Here is a 17,330-nt window from a genome sequence, read left to right on the forward strand (position 1 = left end):
AAAACGAAACCACCAACCAAATGAATAACAAACAACTAACAAACGGAATTGGTTTAAAAAAGTTTAACAAATTGTGCAACACGATTTACTTTACTCGATTGAATGAAAAACAAAAACAACAAAACAGCAATTTACTTATATACCAACAATATATATATATATATATATATGTTTGTATGTATGTATATTTAGCAAACATAACAATAACGATTCTTATTGTATTATTTTGGTTGATTACCAATTGCATTTAATTTTTCAACATGTTTTTCGAACTCGGCTAGTCTAAATTTTTCCATTAAATTCGCTTAATATATCATTCTTTTAATCTTCTATTCAATTTCTTAATTCAAAGTGAATTAAACCAACAAAAAAAATGCATGTAAATTTTGCATATTTTTAATTGCAGCGTAGAATTTGCGGTCAATTAAACAATTAATAAAATTCATTTTAAATTTATGCAAATGTCTCTGGTTTTTTTTTAATTAAATTGCCAATTAAATTGAATGCAAAACTACCACCGATAAAAAAGTAGCACTTGACGATTTAAAAGAACCATAAACATAACATATTTATTAATTATGAAGAGCAGCAAACGCAATTGCCCAAACATGAGTTTTCAATTAAACTGCAGCTTTCATTCAATTATTTAAATATTCACGTGCAACTGCATATTAAGCATACGCCCCATTTGACAGCAGAACATGCAACATGCAACACCTGCTGCATTAATAGAAATATTTAATTTTTTAGCATATCAACGGGCAGCAAACACAAACAAAAAACAAACAGCAAACTGTCCCAGCTGTAGGAATATTTAACATTGCCTCAAACAATGCACAACAGCAGCAAAAAAAAAAAGGAAAACAAAACAAATCTACACAAATACAAAACAAAACAAAAAAAAAACATTCTTTTTACATTGTACCTTCCAGAACAATACAATTGTTGTTTCAGCAAATGTTTTATACTTACTTATAATACAATTACGCGTCGCGTTCATTGAATGCCACTGTGCATGGAGTCGAGACAATCAATGTGGTTTGATATATTTCCCCTTAGTTATTACACATGTTCTTCCATTGTTATTTCGAACAGCAACAACAACAATTTCCCATTTGATTTGATTCACTGAATCGAAAGCAATGCAAACTAAATTTTAATTGCAGTCGCTTCGATATTCACAGCTTCAGCTTGAATCTCTGAGTTTCTTGAATTTAAAGTAAAAATATATTTTTCATTCCAATAAATCATTATCAAGTCAACACTTATTGGCAATAATAACAAATGCGCTTAGATGTCATTGAAATGGAAACTTGGAAACCTATGCGACCTACATGATAAACCACCCTAAGATTCTACCTAGTATGTATGTATAGTATGCAATATGTATTAACTTACACTGTCCAACAAACCGAATGTAAACGATAATTAAATTACCTTTTAAATGTCTAACTAGTAAACCAAAACAAAAAAAAAACGAAAAAGTAAAGAAAATTCAAATGGAAAGTAAACCTTAAACTAAATAATGAAATTGAAACGCTTAAAACTATTATATATATTTATTTAATTAACCAATTGATAAAATGAAAAGAAATGTTTTTAGCCGCTAAATGTTTAGTATGAGTAACTAAATTTGTGGAAATGTCTAACTAAGCTAATCCCCAAGTCTTGATCGAGCTAATTACAATTCACATAACGAATTCGATGTTTAGCTAGAAAAACCGTAAGAATCCTTATCCATGTAGCCTCTATATTTAGCCTGAAGGGAAGGTTGTTTCGAATTCCCATTTCGCTTGGATTGCGGAATTCGAAACAGACCGAGGAAAGAAATTGAAAAAACCTATGAAAATTAATTCATGTATTTTTTAAACTAAATATATTGCATTCGCATTTAGTTGAAACTAAATTAAATCAAAATGTACCTAGTAAATGTAAATTATGATAATAATTTTCAAACTTAAGCTATGTATTTAAATTACGATTACGATTACTTGGAATGAAAGGTGGCATCAAAAAATTGTATCACCAACGATCCTAAATAATCCACTAAGTTAATTAATATAATTTACTCGTATGCTATCAACTACTTAAGCCAATCCTTAAATTAATTTGTAAACAAACAAACAAAAAAAACACAAACTCTTACACTCACACACTTAAGAAAGAAAAACAAAATATGTAACTTAACAGCAGCAAACGTGGTTAGTGATTTGGATTGTTTATAAGTACATACACACCGTGTATAATAGGAGACCCATGCACATTGATAACATAATCGAATTCAAAATTATTCTAAACTCTAAAACTCTAAAAAAAAAAACAATTAAATGAACTGTTCTGCATTTCGCTTAACTCTATATCACAAACAAATTATTAGAGTCTACTTTTAGGCTCATGGGAAAAATAAATCAGAACATTGCACACTCATCTCAAAAGTATGCTATATATTTTCGTTGTATTTTTAATGAGATTGTGAGATTATTAAATTCTCTACTGTACGTCACGATTGTTACAAAAAAAATATTCAAGCCGAGTCTGCGATTAAAATAATATTTGTGGTCAACTTTTCAATTAACTTAAGCATTCCCTTAAATTCAGAAAACACTACAAAAATCTCATTATGCATGTTAGTTTAGAATTGATGTGTCTTTTGTTATTGTTCTCTCCTCCACACAAATGGAATTGTAATTTCATTTAAATATATGTTAGTATTTAGATATAACAAATTATGTTTAACAAGAGATAACAACAAATAACACGAAAACTGGGCAAAAATAAACAATTTTAATAAAAATAACAATTTAATAATACAACTAAAGCATTTTTATTGACACCTCCAAAAAATATTCCCGACAATCCCCATTGAAAATCAGTGATTTATTTGTTAAATATATGTTTATTTTATTTATGAAATATCAATAATTATGTCACTGCTTTTTAATTCATTCCTTTAATGAGTGTGTATGTATTTTTGTTTTATTGCAAACATCAATTATTTGTTTTGAGCATCCATTTCGCAGGATTCAATGTTATTGCTTAATTCTCCGGTTCATGACGCACTCACTTCCTGTGGCAACTGTCCACAAATTTCAAATTGTGACTAAAGTTGTAGATGTTTCTAGAGTTTGTTTCTTGTTTTTATATTCTTCACATATTATATGTAATTGTATATGAGATATTTTGATGTAATTGTTTTGATTTTTTATGATTTGTGAGCTTAACGTTGAGGTTTTATAACATTTATGTACGTTTTAATGTTTTTACTTGTTGATTCATTGAAGTTCTAGATATATTTCATCGTTTTTAAAAAGGGATTCGCTACAATTTGAACGTATATCGAGTAATTTTGTTTTTGATGGTTTCGGGTTGATTTGTTGTACTCGTATTTAAACTACAGTTTTAAAATTTAACTCGATTTGCACAAAGATTACAATTAATTTTGTTTACTTCACTAAATCAAAAATTGGCTTAACTACTATAAAATGTAATGTAAATAAATGTTTGTTGCTTTCATTTTGTTTTTGTGTAAATTTAAATATATATATTTATTTATTTATTAATTTACGTTTACTTGTAGATTAATGTTTAAATTTAATTAAATTTTTATTCATTGGGTTGGTTGTAGATTTCATTTATTTTGAACGTTGTGAAGGGTACAAAGTATGACGCTCTCAGCTACGTTTAACTAACAACAAAATTCATATATGTAACAACAATTAAAATACAAAATTCGTTTTGACAAATGAAAATACATATATATGGATCTCATGTGCGATATCAAAAAAATATATATAGAAAATACATTTTGTACGGCTAGTAAATATGATTTCACAATGTACTCTTTATAACATTTGATTAAATGTGTGTGATTTCTTTGTGTGTGTGTATTTCTTTATAAATAATTGTACTGATAATAATGAAAAGAGTTCGAAGCGTACATTATAAAAATAATGCAAATTCACTTTTCGAGTGTGTGTGCGTGTGAGTGTGGATGTAAATGTTATTTAAAATATGGCAGGGTAATTTACATGTCGCTGTTAGTTAACAGCATGTCGAACAGTGTAACTAACAGCATTCGTTAGCAGTGCGCTGTTACTTAACATTGCATGGTTAAAAAACAAATTTTGTAAATACATAAAATATTTGGCATTTAATTTCGCGAAGCTCAACGAATTTCATGAAAACATTTAATTTCGATTTCTTTTTTTAATTTTTTTGTTTAGCACATGATTTTACACAAGAGAATTGATAAGAATTTGTTTTCGCTTTCTTGTTTTTGTTTTTGGGTTTGGATCTTTGGATGGCAATTTAATCATATTCACTTGTGGAATGCTTGATTTAATTATCGTTTTTCTCATTTACTACATTTTCTAAAAATTATGTATACACAAAATATCAAATTTCAAAACGAAAAACGATTTTGAAACTAAAAAACTTTGATTGCTTTTAGGCTTTTGTAGAGTAGTTTTTGTAATTTGGCAAATAAGATATTTTTACTGTTGTTTGTGCTTAAATTGCTAGTGAATGATTTCTATGTGAGTGTATAGAAGAGTTGTATGCTTGTATGTATCGTATAAGTAGTATGTATCGTACTTTACTAAGATTTATGCGTTTTTTACTCGAATTTGAAACTGTTTCGCTTTATCCTAATATTAATTTTTCGGTTTCCTATTGAGATTTATGCTGTATTTTGTGTTGTTGTTTTTCGTTATTGTAAAATGTGTTCGATTTTTTGTTTCTTTTTCTTTTTGTTGTTGTTGTTTATGTAGAAATATGTTAGAAAAGTTGTTGCGTATCAAGTTCATATAAATGTGATTGACTCAAATGTCAAGTTTTCAAATCTTTTACACAATTGCTCAGTTGTTCTTGTTTGTGGTTGTTGTTAAAGTACTACAAAATTGTTTTAAAGTATTTGCCAGTACCGACAGCCTTCAAATGTAGCCAGCCAATTGTTGTTGTTGTCGTCGCAGCAGCCCAACAACAATTTTAGCCTTTTTTCGCTAAAAAAAATGCCCATTTTATTCGCATTCCAATTTGTTGTTGATGTTCTCATTTGTTTTTGTTTGTTTAGTAACGCTTAGGCGCCTAGGCTTTAGTTTACATTTGGTTTTGTTAGTACTTCTCATCGTCTGTTATTTCCCTATGGGAATTCTGTAATTCTCAGGCCTTGTAATGTTGATTCCTCACCGCACAGCAAAGGCTCAAGGCGAATGTCAGCGACAACAGTTCCAGCAGTATAACAGCGGCGGCTATGGCGAATATGGTCACCCAATTTTCGTGGATGATTTCAATCAGTTTGTCAACACAGCCCTGTTAATTAACAGAAAGAGAAAGCACTTGCATTAGTTAAGAGCGTGTAACTCAAAGAGAGTAAGATACGTATGCGTATGTGTGTGTTTGTCCGTCTTTTCTCATTTCCACTGCAATCAAATTGTTTATTGTTTGTTTATTTGGTGGCAGGGGAAGAAGTGTTCTCGCATAGACATTTGAAATGCGTGCGGAATATCAATAATAATTAATACATTTTTATCGTCACGGTGTCAGGCGTAGAATTTTGATGCGCCAACGAATTATAAAGGATTATCAACTTTAATGGGGCAATCGTAAAAATCGCTTATGAACCAACATTGGTCAACAAAACACAAATTAGGCGCGAACACACCTCACAAGCAGGTGTTGTAAGCTTTGATTTGAGGAGATTATGATGAATCATTTTGTGGTAAATTAGAAAAACTACCTGCTGATAAATGTATGTATTTAGAGGACCGCCAAATTTCAAATGACGCGACCGTTCACAATCGTTATCCTTGAGATCCTCTTTGCAGCACGATTCGGGTATGTTATAAAAGACATTCAGCGATGAGACGGCAATATCCACAATATTCGTACGATCCACATTATTAAATCGACTCGTTGCCCAGTCTCCAGGTCCATCAGCGCCGCAGCATTTAAGCTAAACAAACAGAAGAGACGAGTATTTAAGAGTCGAGTACACAACAAATATGGCAAATCATATAAATATTTACATTCTTCTGCAGCGTATCGAATGTCACGGTACGTGAACTCATCGAGGCCTGTCCGTATTCTTCCTGCACCGAAGCTTTAACTGCCGCACGCACAATATCATCGAGTTTGTCTTTGTTGTGGAATGCCCAAGCACCGGCTGCTATTTGTGCCACCATCACAATGAGTATGACACAGAAGAACTGCAAGCGGAGAGAGAGAGATTTATGAATGACTTGGATGCGTGGGTGTTGTAAACACATATAAATCAAAGCACAGACGCTAAGATTGTAATTTAAGCAATTGCACAAATTGCAGTTGCAGACATGTGTAGGATACAAATGTCGTGGGCGATGCTGAATTTGCAATTGCATTTTAATTGCCAAACCAAACTCCACACATTTGCTCCACTTACCGAAACGAGCAGACATTGCGACTCTCGACAGACGCCCATGCATCCAAAGAATGCGCCCAATGTGATCAGTGTACCAATGGCCAGGAAGACATAGAGGGCGATGTGATAATGATCGTATGATTGCGTCATCGATAGCATAAACGTGGGATCCGTGAGCATCCATATCGAGGTGATCACAATGGTTAAACCGATGAGCTGCAAAGAAAAATGGAGAATATAATTTCCAAATTAGGTTGAATTAAATCTTTCAAAATAGGTTAAACGCTTTTACGTTGTGTCTGTCTTCTGTGTCTACATCCGAGAGGCGGGCCAGCAATTAAAACGGGCAGCAAAATTCGTGCCAAGAATTCCCAAGACTCTGTGCCCTCCTCCCTTTTGCCTCCCCATCAATACAATTCACATCAAACATTGTGCTGTTTGTAACTCATGATGTCAGCAGGCGGGAAATTTTTATGGCTTTGCCTAATGATATTTCTTTGTCGAAATTAAGCAAGGCGAGACATTGAACCGACCGGCAAGTGCGAATGTGATGCTATAACCTTATTATCAGTCGACTTTTGCAGCAGAGCAAATCGTATACTTAATATACATTTTCAGCTGTGTACTCATATTTCTCTCATAAACATATACGCAAAGCTGATTATAAATGAATTTATATATATATTATTTACATACTTCAATAATTAGTGTTCTGCTGCTCAGTTCCAATGACGAAAGAATATTGAATTTGAATTTGAATTTGAATACCTTTTAACTACATAAAGTTTTATTGCCTGGGCCAAAAGTATTAAACTTGCACAATTAGATCATGCAATGATATCATTTACAGGGTATGTCAGCGAATTCATGTGTAATAACAATTTACCTTAGGGATAGCGAATAGCCAAGCCCAAACAAGGTGCGGAATTTGCCTATTAATTAATAAACAGCAGCAACTCATCCAATTAGTATAGTTGTACACACGTGTGTTTATTAATTATTCAGTCCCACTGTAGACTTGATATCAAAATCAGAAAAAATGACTAAACAAATTGCAGAGACTTCTTCTTACACAACATTACAAGCAGTAGCTATGCAAATATTATAACGTTGTGAATAAATCATATCAAGAGTCAAGCATCTGCCACAGAATGATTTCGTAAGTTTGTTCTTTCGGCGCTACTTAGCGATAAGATTACGCAGTAATTACTCAATGTAGCATCAAAGTAAACTCAACTTAATGCCATATGTCACTCTCTTAAACTTTGCGTTTTTATTTACTCTTGAATGCTAGACGCTGACAATTCGTAATGTGTGAAGCAATTAACGCAACATCATAGAAAAAGCCGCAACAAGAGCGCATAAGTCGAACCTGTGCATGCGGGTGGTCCGCGTCTAGTGCAGAGAGCGAGCTTTAAACAGAAGAGAGACTGCACCAGAGAAGAGAGCAAGTCAAGCAAAGTGCATTCTGCTGTCAGAGTTTGTGTGCCTGTGTGCACAAGTGTATGAGAGCTTTAATAAAGGAGGCAGAACAAGCAAAACACAAATACAAATGTTGTCATTGCTGCAAATTGATGACACGCCATACATGGGGATATATGTATGTATATGTATAGTATGTACTATTTATTATGTGCATGCATATGTTGCTGTCGCGTGCAAAAAGAGAAATGTATGCCAAATGGTTAAAAAAGTGCAAAGTCCTTGCATGACCTACATTACTAAGTCAGCCCAAAATGACAGGCGAAGAATGAAAGAGAGACGAAGAGAATCACATCACAGAGAGACCATTTATCGATAATTGGACTCCTTAGGCACAACTGCATTCAAAATGACGCAAAATGTGTACATGAATAATTGCGTGAAAAATAGTTCAGTGAATTATGGAGCAAAATAATAAAATCATAGGGGAGGAGAAGATGGTGGAGAGCAAAACGTCTGACTTAATTGCCAGGCGGGTGGGCGGTGGTATGTTTAATGAATCTCAATCGGTGTCCAGTAACAGCGTGGACAGCGGGAGATGGGGAGGGACATCAGCATCAAGAACTGAGCGTCAACTAAAATCGTGGCGTTTGATCACGAAGCCCCATAGCGATGATGACGATAATGATGATGATGAGGCTGATGAAAATGGAAAATGGATGGTTGCAAAATCTATGTCACAGTGTTGCAAAAGTTCATGGAAAATCTAAAATTGAAAATAAGCACGCAACACAAGGCAACCGTCGTGCATTTCCAACACAAAAGAAAACAAAACCAAACAAAATGAAATGTTTTATTTATAGCAATAACTATTAATTTAATATATTCTCCCAATCACATAAATATTTATACGTATTTATGAACAATTCACACCACTGTGCGCAACAAATACAACAACAACATCAAACATAAATCGTCCACCTCCCACCCACGACAAAAACAACAACAACAACTACAGCTAGAAAAAATCAACATCATCGGAACGAAAGCAAAACTTTTGTCGGGTTTTGTTCGAAAATAGATTTGACTAATAAATACTATAGGGAGAACAAAATCGGAAAAAGGCAACAACAAAATATAACAAACGAGAAAATTGAAAATTCAAAAAACAAAGATTGAATGGAAGCAAGAAACAAATTTTTACTTGAAACATTTCGCAAGCAAAAAAAGAGAAGAAGAAACTACAAACAATACACAAAAACTAATTGCAATTAAAACGTTCGTTCGTTCGTTCAATGATGAACAAATATTGTAGTGAGAAATTGCGTAAAACAAAAAGCAAAGAAAAAGTACTACAAAAAAAGAAGCGTTGAACCCTTTTCGAACGAACTGTGAAATGAGAGAACTCATTTTTATAGAGGGGAGTGGCGCACCTAAAAGGCGCCAAATCTAGGTCCTGACTTTACACAATACACGATGTACACACACTCACATGTACAATCGAAAATGTACATGTAAAAATACATACACACAGCACTCCCACACACTTGAGTCAAAGGAATGAATGGGACTCAGTGTAGTAGATAAGAATACGAGGAGAAGCAAGAAGTAGAAATCAAAACTAACAACAACCAACGCACGCACATAAATATAAGAAGAGAAAAAGCCAACAGGAAAAGGCCAACAGAAAAAAACAAGAAAAACAACACAACTGAAATGTGTGGGAGCCACAACTCAGGGGGGAGCAAAGGGGACCCGTACGCGATGCTTTAGCTATCTGTCTGTGTGGATGTGGGTGTGTGTGTCGCACACTCTCCAGCCGCAGCGGAACTTCTATTGTTTATTGGAAGTAGGGATTGAGCAGCAGCAGAAGCAGCAGCAAACAGAAGAGAGCGTGCGCGCGATGTCAGGCTGAATGGCAAAATGCACAGGCCCACAAAGAGGCGTAGGGAGCGAGCACTCACATACACACACACTCACGCGCAATGTACGTGTGTGTGTTCCAGTTGCTGTTTGTGTTAGTGAGTTCGAGTTTAGCTGTGCCTTCTGTTTGTTGTTTTTGTTACTCTTGTTGTTGTCTGCTTGCATATGTACATACCCAAAATAAGATGTTTATAAGGACCATCAAATATTTGACACACGAACAGCAGCCGTTAAGACCCATTTTTAACTTTTTTTTAATTTTTTCGCACACTATTTGACTTTTTCACCACCGTTTAGCGTTGGCTTCGCTTCCTGCTGCTGCTGCGTTGCCCGTGCAGCAGTGATTTCGATTCGCTTGTAAGAAACTCTGAAGCTGCGTTTCTTGCTGCCCCCTTGCGGACAGACTTCTATGCAGTTTCTAATTTGGGAACTTGGCTTAGCACTTGCACAATTATTGTTAACAAATTGTTCCGCGTTCGTTTCGCAGTACGTTAAATAATACACGATTTTCTTAAATTTCTAATATCCGTTTATCCGTTAAGCGCGTTACATTTAGCAGTAATTTAAATTTTTATTTGTACATCGAAGTAACATCGGCGCTCTCTCAATCGCGTCTGAGGCAGTGTGACCGCGCTTACAACCAATAATAATACCACGAATTGCTAATTGTGTGTTATCGAGTCCCGATAACATAATAATTCAGCCAGCATTGCTCAACACTTTAGTACCTACCTTGTGATGATTTATGTTAATATTTTTTTTAGCATTTCAATTGGTTTACAATTCGATTCTTTGCACGTAAAGAATCAAATATAATAATGGAGGACTACAGGGTGCATACAAACGTAACCATTAATAATATATTGTGTTATGTATTTTTATGCGACCATAATCTTATTACTTCTCAATCATTCTCTTTCTCCTAAAAAGGGTAAATAACTTTTCAAACTGTCTATATATTGAACGAATTTTTGCATTAAAAAAAATTGCGCCTCTGAATGCACATCACTAGGAAAGTGCTGCCAAACTATTAATTAGTGAAGGCGGTATATTTTTTGTAATACTAGTATATTTATAAATGCAACTGGAGGTCTCGCTGTAGGCGACTTTTATGGCTTTCCGTTGTTGGGCCACACTTACAGTTCGTTGTTTTTCCATCAGAAAAAAACAGTGAATAAGTGCAAGCGAAGAGAAGAGTGAAAAAAATGCATTACAAATGACAAAAATTTGTAATTGAAATAACTAGTGAAAAAGTGCAAAAGGCTGTTGCCAATTCACGAAAATGAAAATGCATTCACAAATTATGTAGCTGCTGTGCTGCTGCTTTTCCGCAACACAAGAAAAAACGCAAAGAAAATCGGTACAAAAGGAAAACAAAATACACACAGCCAAACGCGAAAGTAAATGTGAAGCACATAGGGCAAAAAGTAAGCAAAAGAAATCCCAAAAGCAGGCAATGTCCCCCACTCCGCCCCCAACTTGCCACCTATCATTGGTGGTGCCACAAATAGTGCAATGGAATTGAAACAGGCTGCCTAAGTTTTTAGTAATTAAAGACCAGCCCCTACCTTATACCTCGTCTCGCTCTCGTTCTCTCTCGCTCGCTCACTCGCTCTTGCACTCCACTCCACCCCCCACACACTTGTCTTACACATGGCCCCATAGTGACTTTGTGAATGTGTGTGTCTTGTAATTTTGTTACGCAGTGGAGCGAAGCGTCGGCTGTTGAAGTGGAGTCTAAGCATTTTGTATACGAGAAATAAATAAAAGCTTTGCCTGCGCTTTAAAGTTTGTTGTTTTTACTTTTGTTGTTGTGTATATAAAATTTCACAAGTGCTGCATTTGAAGCCAGTTGCGAGGCCGCTTCTTGTATGTTTTCTGTTGTTACTGTTGTTGTTGTCATTATGTTGGCTTGCCTGTGTATGTGTGTGTGTGTGTGTGTGGCCAAAAATAATTGAAGTAGTGCAAAAGCCAAAAACAGCGAAACTCGACAACTTGCTTTGCATACAGACAAAAACACACTCACATACATATGTAAATACATGTGTAGATTACAACTACATAGATAAGTATGTATTTTTGTTGTTGTTAGTTTTCCGCAAGTAAATTTCACTTTCACCTTCGATGTGGGCAGTTTATTATTTTATATACGTACATACATATATTGCCGGCCAACCAATTACTTTGTACTTCTTTAAGTAATCATTAGGCGCCTGAGCAAACATCATCAAAAAACGGGCGTTTTGCAAATTAGAAAGTGTAAGCTGTTTTTCTCTGTGTTGTGAGTGTATGTGTGTGAGTGTGTGTAATTACTTAATTTGCCTTAATTAGTTAATGCTCTCGTGCCCATTCTGCTGATGATTAAGTCGCCGACACTGTTATTTCATTCATCGTTCGTTGCTTTAATTCTAATTAGCGCCTTTCTGTTTCCGGCTGCAGAAGAAGCAGCAGCAGAAGGCGTCTTCTATTCCGTCCGTCCGTCTGTCTGTCTGTCTGATAATTTCATCAAGCCTGCAACGTGTGGGAACTATTAAATTGTTGCATCTATAAAAGGGGGACACACAAGATACACACACATACATATACACGCATTCAGACATTTCAATCATTTGCATTCCACAAACACACACAGACAGATATACGCTTACTCTACATTTCCAACAAAGCACATAATTTAGTGCGAGCAACGGCACTTGGCAACATGCTGCCACAATAGATGCAACAGCAACTGCTGCAACAACAACAACAACAACAACTATGGAAACTAGGAAGTTGTTGGCAACTGTTTCGCTTTTGTCTTTTATGCTTCACTTTATTAACGAACGAACGAATGCGCTCCATTATTATTATCAACACTCAGCACACCATTTTTAACATAGACTTAACAGCGGGCTAACAGAGCACAAGTGCAACAACCCAGCAACAGTGACACGTGCAACACCACTTTTGTATACCCTGTAAACAATAAGAAAGCGTATGCTTAAAAGTATGCAACATGATATTAAGGGGAGATTATATTTTTTGACTATTTACCTATTCTTTTCAAGACCTTATTCAGCTCCATTAAATTATTATTTTAATTTTGAGAAAATATTGTTGTGAGTTTATTGAATACTTCATTGGTTGATATACTTATATTGCTCCCTTATTCCAATTAAAGATTATTTATATATTTTTTATTATTTGAAATTAGTTTTTTTCACTTATTCAATACAAACATATAAACAATTTTATTGTTCGTTTTCTTATTTAATTTATTTATAGGAGCTTCAGTGACAAACATATAAACAATTTTATTGTTCGTTTTCTTATTTAATTTATTTATAGGAGCTTCAGTGAATTTTACAATTACAAAATTTAGAAACTAATTTTGACCCGAAATTTAATGTCAAAATTTTCGAAAACTCCTAACTATTATATTAAGTCTGACTTTCAGACGAAAATTGCAGTTGCTTAATATATGTTCCACTTAGTGGAATTAATGTGTTCTGTTTTTTTGGCGCACTCACTTTTGATTTTTAATGTGTGTGCTTTGATGAGCCAGTTCCAAGCCGAGCTTAAACTAGTTTGAGCTGACTTTAAACGAAAGTGAGCAGCTCCAAAAATGTTTATCAATGCTAAAAGTTGGCTGGACAGTTTAATTAAGCTTAAAGTTGAGCTTATACAAGTTTAAGACGTTCTCAATAAATCGAAGCTCGTTACCCATTTAAAAGAAAGCTTTATTGAATACAACAATAATTACTTTATTCCTTACAAAAAAATAAATTTGCATAAAGCGAGATCAACTTATTAGAAACAAAATTTCAGTGATAAATCTTTAGAGCTAAAAAGATACAATGAGTATAGCTAAATTAAAAAAAATCAGAAAACAACGGAAATGAAACTTCAAGGAATTAAATGAAGTTAAGTTTTATGAAGCATTGAATGTAATCGAATTTATAATGTTAACTTTTCAGGAAAGGAAGAACAACACATTATTTAAAAGTTAAATGACTTTTATTATTGAATATTTCTCAAGGCTGAAATCAGCTAATAATTTATCATTGTCACATTTGTTTCTTGCCCAATAAAACGGTCAATTTAGAATCGTATTTAGTAATTTCTATGGGGCAATTACGCCGCGTTTTATTAATGTCCTCAATAAACTTTATTTGAGTTGTGAAAGGGAAAGGGTATTTGTAGAACAGCGCTTTAATTTGTTGGCCCTCAAAGCCAAGTGTGTGTGTGAGAATGAGCCTAAGAATTTGTTGCAAAACAATAGGCAATTACAATACAACAGCAGTAACAGCAGCAACAATAATAACCCACAACAACATCACTTTAACTAGAAGTGGGCAAAGCGTAACAGAAACTGGGTAATGCTTTTATAATTTATTCCAACGACTCTTTATGGCCTGCTTTATGTTTTAGGCCCGTTTTTGGTTTTGTTTTTATTTTTCTGTTGTTTCACACACCGGCAACAGTTGCTGCTTAACAGCGGTTCGCTTTGCTGCTGTTGTTGAGTTGTTGTTGTTGTTGGGGTGCAAAAGTTTAACCCGCATGAAAGTTAACCTTTGTGTCACTTAATGGTCTGGGATTTGTAGGTCTTAGGAGCACTAAACGGGTATTGCTGCATAAATCATTTAAGTTTTGGGTGTATATCTTGAATTTCGCTGGTGCCCGCTTGTTTGTATGTCGTGGCAGCTGTTTAAAGTTCTAGCTGAAAAATTAAAAAAAATAAAAGTAAATACAGAATAGAGCAAACAAGCGAAGACATGAAATAATACGGAATCAGTCTTTTTTTTTTTTGTTGAGGGTTACCAAAACAAGACCAACAACGACGCATGCTTATCACTAAACTAATAAACGACCAAAACAAATTTCAGTTTCATTGCAGCCAGCAGAGTCGCAGAGACAACAACGCAGCAACAGCAGCAGCGGCAGCAGTTGAGATAACGAAAGCAATTGATAAACCCTGATAAGGATTCACAGACAGAGAGAGAGAGAGAGAGAGTCGCGCATTCGAAGCCAAGTCCTGCGCAGCGGCAACGGCAACTGCAGCAGCAGCAGCAGCGTTGCCACCTGAGCGCTTATCATTGATTGAGCATGTCGCACGGCAGCGCCGGCGCGCAAACTGTTGGCGGTGGTGGCGGCAGCGTTGGTGGCGGCGGTGCAGCAGCAGCAGCGGCGGCGGCAGCAGCAGCGGCTGGTTCTGAATATCGTGAACTACATTGGACTGTGTCGAGTGTGATGGACTCGTCGCGTGTATCCACCTGCCTTATATCGATGCTGTTAATTGTCTACGGCAGCTTTCGCAGTCTCAACATTGAGCAGGAGGCGCGGGAGCGTGAGCAAAAGAAACGCAATGAATCCATGACGAATTTGCTCACCGGTGAGCAGGTGGAAAAGGAGCCAAGTAAGTTTGCTAGTCTACATTCGTCAAAGTCATCGAATATCATTTGCATTTCTTGCTATTGCAGCGGATAAGTTTGCTACGCTGGATACGATGCATGCACTGTGCTTGCCACTCGGTGCTTCCATATCGCTGCTCATCATGTTCTTCTTCTTTGACTCGATGCAGCTGCTCTTTGCCGTGTGCACAGCCAGTAAGTATAACAGTATACGGCGTATTATGTTCCCTTGATTAATCATCCTTTTCTGCTTGCAGTTATTGCCACTGTGGCATTGGCATTTCTTCTGCTGCCCATGTGCCAGTATATCATTCGCCCGTGCACGGATGGCAAACGCTTCTCCTTTGGCATCTGCGGACGTTTCACGGCAGCGGAACTATTCAGCTTCACGCTCTCCGTATCAATTGTGTGCGTCTGGGTGCTCACTGGCCATTGGCTGCTAATGGATGGTATGACAACAGAACGATCATCACATTCGATTAGAAACTGTTATTGAATTTCTCTACTTTTAGCTATGGGCATGGGTCTATGTGTGGCGTTCATAGCGTTTGTGCGATTGCCCAGCTTGAAGGTGTCGACGCTGCTGTTGACCGGTCTGCTCATCTATGACGTCTTTTGGGTATTCCTCTCATCATACATATTCAGCACAAATGTGATGGTCAAGGTGGCCACACGACCCGCCGAGAATCCTGTCGGCATTGTGGCGCGCAAATTGAATTTGGGCGGCATTGTGCGCGACACACCGAAACTGAATTTGCCGGGCAAACTGGTTTTCCCCAGCATACACAATACGGGACACTTCTCGATGCTCGGCCTGGGCGATGTCGTAATGCCGGGACTGCTGTTGTGCTTTGTATTGCGCTACGATGCCTACAAAAAGTCACAGGGCATTACCTCGGATCCAACGCTATCGCCGCCAAAAGGTGTTGGCTCCAGGTTGACGTATTTTCATTGTTCCTTATTGGGGTAAGTCTGCAGCGCAGCGCACACAAACATCATCTTTATTGTACGCTTTTATTGCAGCTATTTCTTGGGTCTCTTAACGGCAACTGTCAGCTCGGAGGTGTTTAAGGCCGCACAGCCCGCCTTACTGTACTTAGTGCCGTTCACGTTATTGCCGCTCTTGCTGATGGCCTATCTCAAGGTATGCGAAGCACCTTCACATTAATCATTCCATTTAAATTTCTTCTAATTGAATCCTTCACTTTTTGTTTCAGGGTGATCTGCGGCGCATGTGGAGCGAACCATTTATTGCGCATCCACCATCAAAACAACTGGAAGTCTGAGTGTACTCTATCTTACAAAAAGAATTAAAAAAAGAAAACACAAAAAAATGCAAAGAATAAGAACACACAACAAATTTAAACACTATGAATTCTCTCTTAATAACGTACGTATTGTTTAATTATACGTATCAACGTTTTTTATAAGTTAGGTGATCCTCTTTTTAGTGAAGTAACAGCAAAACCGAATAATAAATGTATGTAGTTTTAGTATATATAAGTGGCAAAGATTTTTAAAAACCACAAAAATGTACATGTATATGTTGATGTGTTTTGGCTTTACGTTACGCAGAGCTGAAGATAGATACAGTTTATGCTGGCCCCAATATTCAATACAATTTGTAAGCAAGATTAATGAAGATTTTTCAGATGCGTATCAAGTTGCATTCTTAACATTTTAATACAAAACCTGCATAAACTAAATACATTGTAAAGGTTTTAGTATTAGCATTTCTTTTTTCTAACAACTGTTGAGATTTCATTTTGTTCATTTAGTTTTTAAAGCATTTTCAACATTTCCAGCATACGATGAATCAAATACTAAATTATCCAAGTTACATTATCAAAAAGTATGTCATTTTTCTGTAAATACTTAAGTTAAATAACAATCACAAATAATAGTTAGTAAGAGCGCCTACATTTCCCATTATGAGTATTATATCGCTCTAAAATGCTTTACATATTATTTCTCAATCAAATTTCCGTCCCCCAATTTATTTGCTCCATTTCAAATCAAAATTTCACTTACACATACAATAATAATATTTTGCCAAAATGCATGTGTTCGTTTTAAACAAAAAATATGAAAAGTTAAAAAAAAACAATGATAAAAAACGAAAAACAAAAACTGTTGCACTCCGTGTGTTTCACAATTAAGTTTCAAGAATTTTAATTATTTATAATGATCAAGCAAAA

The 17,330-nt window shown here is 35.5% G+C and overlaps 2 protein-coding genes across 2 annotated transcripts; one reads left to right on the forward strand and one right to left on the reverse strand.

Annotated features, from left to right (window-relative positions):
- Positions 1-3,135: 3,135 nt before the first annotated feature.
- Positions 3,136-10,363, reverse strand: LOC132784919 (CD81 antigen). The gene is made up of 5 exons (XM_060790823.1): positions 9,918-10,363; positions 6,419-6,613; positions 6,027-6,206; positions 5,738-5,953; positions 3,136-5,310 (listed from the first exon to the last, which is right to left on the reverse strand). Exons 1-5 carry the CDS (start codon positions 9,981-9,983, stop codon positions 5,161-5,163), a joined length of 807 nt encoding a protein of 268 aa, XP_060646806.1. The 5' UTR covers positions 9,984-10,363; the 3' UTR covers positions 3,136-5,160.
- Positions 10,364-10,876: 513 nt separating this feature from the next.
- LOC132785996 (signal peptide peptidase-like 3) lies at positions 10,877-17,239 on the forward strand. Its single transcript, XM_060792354.1, has 7 exons — positions 10,877-11,169; positions 14,608-15,137; positions 15,202-15,327; positions 15,390-15,581; positions 15,645-16,098; positions 16,156-16,276; positions 16,350-17,239. The coding sequence occupies exons 2-7, from the start codon at positions 14,828-14,830 to the stop codon at positions 16,416-16,418; spliced, it is 1,272 nt and encodes a 423-aa protein (XP_060648337.1). The 5' UTR covers positions 10,877-11,169; positions 14,608-14,827; the 3' UTR covers positions 16,419-17,239.
- Positions 17,240-17,330: the final 91 nt, after the last annotated feature.

The sequence above is a fragment of the Drosophila nasuta genome, chromosome 2R (assembly GCF_023558535.2).
Source record: "Drosophila nasuta strain 15112-1781.00 chromosome 2R, ASM2355853v1, whole genome shotgun sequence".
NCBI classification, from domain to species: domain Eukaryota; kingdom Metazoa; phylum Arthropoda; class Insecta; order Diptera; family Drosophilidae; genus Drosophila; species Drosophila nasuta.